This window comes from Nicrophorus vespilloides, unplaced genomic scaffold, assembly GCF_001412225.1.
Source record: "Nicrophorus vespilloides isolate i.1.1-1 unplaced genomic scaffold, Nicve_v1.0, whole genome shotgun sequence".
Classification (NCBI taxonomy): Eukaryota; Metazoa; Arthropoda; class Insecta; order Coleoptera; family Silphidae; genus Nicrophorus; species Nicrophorus vespilloides.
In genome coordinates, this window is record NW_017098172.1 from 1 (window position 1) to 6,717 (window position 6,717).

The 6,717-nt window shown below is 28.6% G+C and overlaps 4 protein-coding genes across 4 annotated transcripts; 2 read left to right on the top strand and 2 right to left on the bottom strand.

The window, feature by feature from the left end:
* Positions 1-818: 818 nt before the first annotated feature.
* LOC108561798 (cuticle protein 2-like) lies at positions 819-1,516 on the bottom strand. The gene is made up of 2 exons (XM_017919868.1): positions 1,484-1,516; positions 819-1,175 (listed from the first exon to the last, which is right to left on the bottom strand). The coding sequence occupies exons 1-2, from the start codon at positions 1,514-1,516 to the stop codon at positions 819-821; spliced, it is 390 nt and encodes a 129-aa protein (XP_017775357.1).
* A 565-nt stretch (positions 1,517-2,081) lies between these two features.
* On the top strand, positions 2,082-2,752 carry LOC108561801 (cuticle protein 5-like). Its single transcript, XM_017919869.1, has 2 exons — positions 2,082-2,093; positions 2,153-2,752. The coding sequence occupies exons 1-2, from the start codon at positions 2,082-2,084 to the stop codon at positions 2,750-2,752; spliced, it is 612 nt and encodes a 203-aa protein (XP_017775358.1).
* Positions 2,753-3,706: 954 nt separating this feature from the next.
* Positions 3,707-4,971, bottom strand: LOC108561802 (cuticle protein 2-like). Its single transcript, XM_017919870.1, has 2 exons — positions 4,953-4,971; positions 3,707-4,128 (listed from the first exon to the last, which is right to left on the bottom strand). The coding sequence occupies exons 1-2, from the start codon at positions 4,969-4,971 to the stop codon at positions 3,707-3,709; spliced, it is 441 nt and encodes a 146-aa protein (XP_017775359.1).
* A 426-nt stretch (positions 4,972-5,397) lies between these two features.
* Positions 5,398-5,912, top strand: LOC108561803 (cuticle protein 2-like). Its single transcript, XM_017919871.1, has 2 exons — positions 5,398-5,409; positions 5,466-5,912. The coding sequence occupies exons 1-2, from the start codon at positions 5,398-5,400 to the stop codon at positions 5,910-5,912; spliced, it is 459 nt and encodes a 152-aa protein (XP_017775360.1).
* The last annotated feature ends 805 nt before the right edge of the window (positions 5,913-6,717 follow it).

Consider the following 6,717-nt stretch of genomic DNA (forward strand, 5'->3'; position numbering starts at 1 on the left):
TTATGGTAAATTTGAGTATATACAATATTTATATAACTCTAGAATTCAATAATTTTGATTATCTCTGAATTTGTGAAAGTTTAAAACATTTTTTCCTACAAATATATTTAAAAATTTCATCAAAAATTACTATTTTTTTATTAATAACAATTGAAAATCGTCTATTTTCTGGTAAGTGTGAGTATATACAATAGTTATATAATGTTAGAATTCAATAATTTTGATTATCTCTAAATTTGTGAAAGTTTAAAACATTTTTTCCTAAAAATTTATTTAAAAATTTCATCAAAAATTTCTCTTTTTTTATGAATAATATTTGAAAATAGTCAATATTTTGGTAAGTGTGAGTATATACAATATTTATATAACATTAGAATTCAATAATTTTGATTTTCTCCAAATTTTAAAATATTTTTTTCAAAAAATTTATTTAAAAATTTCATCAAAAAAATGCATGTTTTTTATTAATAACATATGAAAATTGTCTATTTTTTGGTAAGTGTGAGTATATACAATATTTATATAATATTAGAATTCAATTAGTTGGATAATTTTGCTAAAAAAAAGCAAATTTCATGACTTTTTTTCCTAAAATTATTTATATTTTTTATCTAAATTTGTAAATTGTTTTTAATAAATTTTTAACATGTTTGAGCATTAATGGATTATGTAATTAAAAAAAAACGTAATTCGTAACATGTTTTTTTATTAGTTAATTTATCGTATATTACAAAATTTAATGAAAACCAGCTATCAAATGTAAGAAACATTGAAACTCTGGAAAGTGACAGACTTTAGATGAAATTCTTCGCATGGTGTTAATAATGATGGTAATGGTCATAAGCTTTGGCAGAAGCAGCAGCGTGGGCGGCCAAATGGGCAGCTCTGGCGTGTTGAACTTCAATGGTATCAACTGGTACTCCTTTCACGATCAAAGGTACGTGTTGTTCATAACCATAAGAAGAACCATATCCTCCATGGTTGTAAACAGCTGGAGCGTGAAGAGTATGGGTGGAATATCCATAAATTTCAGCAGCTGGAGCGTAACTCTTGTAAGATGAGCTTGGATCTTCGTAATAGTAATCATGTCCACTTTGAGCTTCAGCCTCAGCTTTGTGCAAGAAATGAGCAGCTCTGGCGTATTGCACCTCAGCAGTATCAATTGGTACTCCACCCTTACCAATCACAGCAAGATGTTGAGGTCCATGGTAAATGGGAGTAGAATATCAGCCAAAGCGCAAGCAAAAACAACCTAAAATAAACCAATTAGTAAAAAGAAAACCTAATCAAATTGATGATAAAACTTACAAAGAATTTCATGTTTAAATTGAGTTGAAAACCTCCTCGGATCAGGACTGTTTGTCGACTGTGCTCTAAACCACCAAAATCTAGCCTTTTATAGTCTTACAACCACGAAAAGTATTCATGGAATTCACTATACGCACATTTCACAACCTTCGTTACTAATTTTGACACATATTACAATTGCCGCTTTAATTCCTTGAACTTTATTCATGCTCACTGATCTCAAACGCAATTAAATTTGTTGCACGAAAAGAAAACATTTCGTTTCGAATGCGTTCAAATTGCTAATTTTAATTCGAGTTTTTTTTTTGTTAAAGTTTTTTATTTTTGTTGCATTCTTATTAGATTCATTAAATTCTTGAATTCATTCAATTTGAAGGAAAAAAAATATCATATTTCCAAAATTTTTCATAAAAAGTTTATTCTATATTTTCTCTATAATATCAAAGGAAAAGTAAGATTTTTCAGTTTGTCTTTTCATATTGAAAATTTATAAAATCAAATTTACAAATTTACAAAAATATTTACTAACTTTCTTTGCAAATATTAAAAGAAATATTTGAAAATTACGAAAATATTAATGGAATTAATACGACTTTGCACATACACTAATTAGTTTTTAATTTAATTTGTGAAACATCCGTAAAATCTATTCCTTTTAATTTAAAAATGTGTGCATAAATTTCGTGGTTGATGTATAAAAGACGAATTTTTTGGTTGTTTTAAGCACAGTCAACAAACAGTCCTACTCCAAGGAGGTTTCCACTGCTTTAACCATGAAATTCTTCGTAAGTTATATCATCTATTAATTATAAACTACTAAATTGATTTCTATTGATTATTTTAGATTGTATTCGCTTGCGCTTTGGCTGTTGCCTCTTCTGGATATTCATCTCCAAAGTATTATGGACCTCAACATCTTGCTGTGATTGGTAAGGGTGGAGTACCAATTGATACTGCTGAGGTGCAACACGCCAGAGCTGCTCATTTCTTGCACAAAGCTGAGGCTCAAAGTGGACATGATTATTACTACGAAGAACCAAGCTCATCTTACGAGAGTTACAATTCTGCTCCAGCAGCTCAAACTTACGGATATTCCACCAAGATTGTCCACGAGCAAGCTGCTTACAATAATCAAGGATACGGTTCTTCTTATAGTTATGAACAACACGTACCAATGATCGTGAAAGGAGTACCAGTTGATACCATTGAAGTACAACAAGCAAGAGCTGCCCATTTGGCCGCTCAAGCCGCTCAAAGTTACAAGAACTACCAAAGCCCATCCACTTCCAACTACGGTTCTTCTTATGGTTATGAGCAACACGTACCATTGATCGTGAAGGGAGTACCAGTTCATACCATCGAAGTTCAACACGCAAGAGCTGCCCATTTGGCTGCCCACGCTGCTGCTTCCACCAAAGCTTACGACCACTACCATCACTATTAAATTACCATCGAAGAATTTCACTAGAAGGCTGTCACAATCCAGAGTTTCAATTGTTTATTACCATAGCAATTTGATAGCTGGATTAAAACTCATGTTTAACTCTACATTAAAGCATCAATAAAAACAATTACAAAAAAAATACAAATTGATTTACTATTTCCTTTAAACTACAACAAAAAACAATGATATTAATGAAAAATTCTTCATTTTAAATGAAAATAATAACCTGATAATTCAATTTAATTATTTTGTTTAATAACAAAAACGAAATTATTAAAGTTTTTATTATTAAAAAAATATTTGTATCATAATTTTTTTTTTCAATAATTAATTGTAAACTATAGAAATTATATTTATTTTTTGATCAAAAACTTCTCATCATTTATTGTTTTATAATAATTGTTTTGATTTTTACAAATTCGTTAGCAAATCAATGAAAATATGAAGAAAGTACAAATTTACTTAATTTAATGAAAAAGCATTTTTTTCTTCTTATAATTAATTAGTAAACTAAATTGTGGAAAGTGTAAGGTAATTTATTAAATTTATGTATGAATACATATAGATTTAGCATTGCTTCATATCAATTTTGCACATAAAAAATGAAATTTTCTAATCCAATTTCTTTAAATTATTTTATCAAAATATTAAAAATGTCGAAAAGTAAATTAATTTATTAATGTAATTTTGAAGAAAAAAGGTAATAATTTTCTTAGCACAAGAATTTCAAAGATTTTGCAAAGTCAAAATCAGTTTGTAGCAGTAATAAATTTTGTTAAAAATTGGGGAATTTTCTGTTTTGAAAAATTAAACTATTTCATGGATTTTTTTTTGTATATATATTTTTATTGATGCTAATTTACAAAGTATGATGAGAAGTTATCCAGCTATCAAAATACACATTTTGAAACTCTGGATTTGTGACAGTCTTAAATAGAAATCCTTTGGATCAAGTTAATAGTGATGGTAGTGGTCATAAGCTTTGGCAGAAGCAGCAGCATGGGCAGCCAAATGGGCAGCTCTGGCGTGTTGAACTTCAATGGTATCAACTGGTACTCCTTTCACGATCAAAGGTACGTGTTGCTCATAACCATAAGAAGAACCGTATCCTCCATGGTTGTAAACAGCTGGAGCGTGGAGGGTATTGGTGGAATATCCATAAGTTTCAGCAGCTGGAGCGTAACTCTTGTAAGATGAGCTTGGTTCTTCGTAATAGTAATCGTGTCCACTTTGGGCTTCAGCCTCAGCTTTGTGCAAGAAATGAGCAGCTCTAGCGTGTTGCACTTCAGCAGTATCAATTGGTACTCCACCTTTACCAATCACAGCGAGATGTTGAGGTCCATGGTAAATGGGTTTAGAATATCCAGCTGATGCCACTGCCAATGCGCAAGCAAATACAACCTAAAATAAACCAATTAGTAAAAAAATGTAATCAAATTGATGATAAAACTTACAAAGAATTTCATGTTTAAATTAAGTTTAAAACCTCCTTGGAAAAGGACTGTTTGTCGACTGTGCTCTAAAACCACCGAAATTCTTGGTTTTATACTTTTGGTCGAAGTGAATGGCGCGAAATAAATTTTACGGAAGAATCACATAAGAAATTTACATTGTTTTTAACCAATTAGTTTCACACATATTTCAACACTTAATGTATTGAAATATATGGAATTTTTCGGGTACATTTACCAATATTTATTGGAATAATTACTTAAGCAATTATAATAAAAAAAAAAACACAAAAATCATTGATTTCTATAAAATTAAATTGTTTCAATCTACATTAATTTATTAATATTAATTAATTGTTAATTTGTTCTTCACTTTCTACAAATTTTAAGTAGAATTTGTTAATGAAATGTGTTAATTTGAATGAAAGAAAATTTAATATATAAATTACAATGATTCACTTAAATTTAAATGTTAAATGATAATAATTGTTTTTATTTTTACATATTTGATAGCAAATCCATGAAAATATGAAGAAAGTACAAATTTAGTTAATTTAATGAAAATGCATTTTTTTCTTCTTATAATTAATTAGTAAACTAAATTAAAGTGTAAGATAATTTATTGAATTTATGTATGAATACATGCAGATTTCAATATCATAAAAAATGAAATTTGATGTATAAATTACAATGATTCACTTAAATTTAAATGTTTATTTTATAATTACAGATTAAGAATGTTAACATACTTGAAATAAAGAAATACATTTTCAAATTTAAACCTTTCTCTTGTTAAACCGAATGAAAATTACTTAGAAAATAAACACATTTACAAAACGTAACGAAAATTGTGCTGTAGGAAAATGTATATCAAATTTCAATAAAACAGTAATAAATTGTACGCGTTACGCAAGTAACACTTAATAGTTTCTGCGATCATTGAGCATGAAGGAACCATAGACACAATCATAAATATTTGTCAATTAGCATTTTGCATGTTTGATGCAAAAGAGGAAAAAAAAAACGTAAATTGAAATAAAGAAAGAACAAGTAAAAAAAAAAGTAAAGTGAACTTGCATAAGAATGTGAATATGTGTGTTTCGTGGTTAAAAGTATAAAAGGCTACAATTTGATGGTTTCGAGCACAGTCGACAAACAGTCCTGTTCCGAGGAGGTTTTCAACTCAATTTAAACATGAAATTCTTTGTAAGTTTTATCGTCAATTTGATTAGGTTTTCTTTTTACTAATTGGTTTATTTTAGGTTGTTTTTGCTTGCGCTTTGGCTGTTGCCTCAGCTGGATATTCTACTCCCGTTTACCATGGACCTCAACATCTTGCTGTGATTGGTAAGGGTGGAGTACCAATTGATACTGCTGAGGTGCAACACGCTAGAGCTGCTCATTTCTTGCACAAAGCTGAGGCTGAAGCCCAAAGTGGACATGATTACTATTACGAAGAACCAAGCTCATCTTACAAGAGTTATGCTCCAGCTGCTGAAACTTATGGATATTCCACTCATACCCTTCACGCTCCAGCTGTTTACAACCATGGAGGATACGGTTCTTCTTATGGTTATGAGCAACACGTACCTTTGATCGTGAAAGGAGTACCAGTTGATACCATTGAAGTTCAACACGCCAGAGCTGCCCATTTGGCCGCCCACGCTGCTGCTTCTGCCAAAGCTTATGACCACTACCATCACTATTAACTTGATCCAAAGAACTTCTCTTTAAGACTGTCACAAATCCAGAGTTTCAAAATATGTATTTTGATAGCTGGATAACTTCTCATCATACTTTGTAAATTAGCATCAATAAAAAAATATATACAAAAAAAGATCCATGAAATAGTTTAATTTTTCAAAACAGAAAATTCCCCAATTTTTAACAAAATTTATCACTGCTACAAACTAATTTTGCCTTTGCAAAATCTTTAAAATTCTTGTGCTAAGAAGATTATTACCTTTTTTCTTCAAAATTACATTAATAAATTAATTTACTTTTCGACATTTTCAATATTTTGATAAAATAATTTAAAGAAATTTAATTGGAAAATTTCATTTTATTTCTACAAAATTGATATGAAGCAATGATAAATCTGTATTTATTCATAGATAAATTCAATAAATTACCTTACACTTTTCATAATTTAGTTTACTAATTAATTATAAGAAGAAAAAATGCAATTTCATTAAATTAACTAAATTTGTACTTTATTCATATTTTCATTGACTTGCTATAAAATATGTAAAAAAACAAAACAATTATTATAAAACAATAAATGAATGAGAAGTTTTTGATCATAAAAGAAATATAATTTCTATAGTTTAAAATTAATTATTGCAAAAAAAAATAAAATATAATACAAATATTTTTTTAATAATAAAAACTTAAATAATTCCGTTTTTGTTATTAAACAAAATAATTCAATTGAATTATCAGGTAATGATTTGCATTTAAAATGAAGAATTTTTCATTAATATCAATGTTTTTTGTTGTAGTTTAAAGGAAATA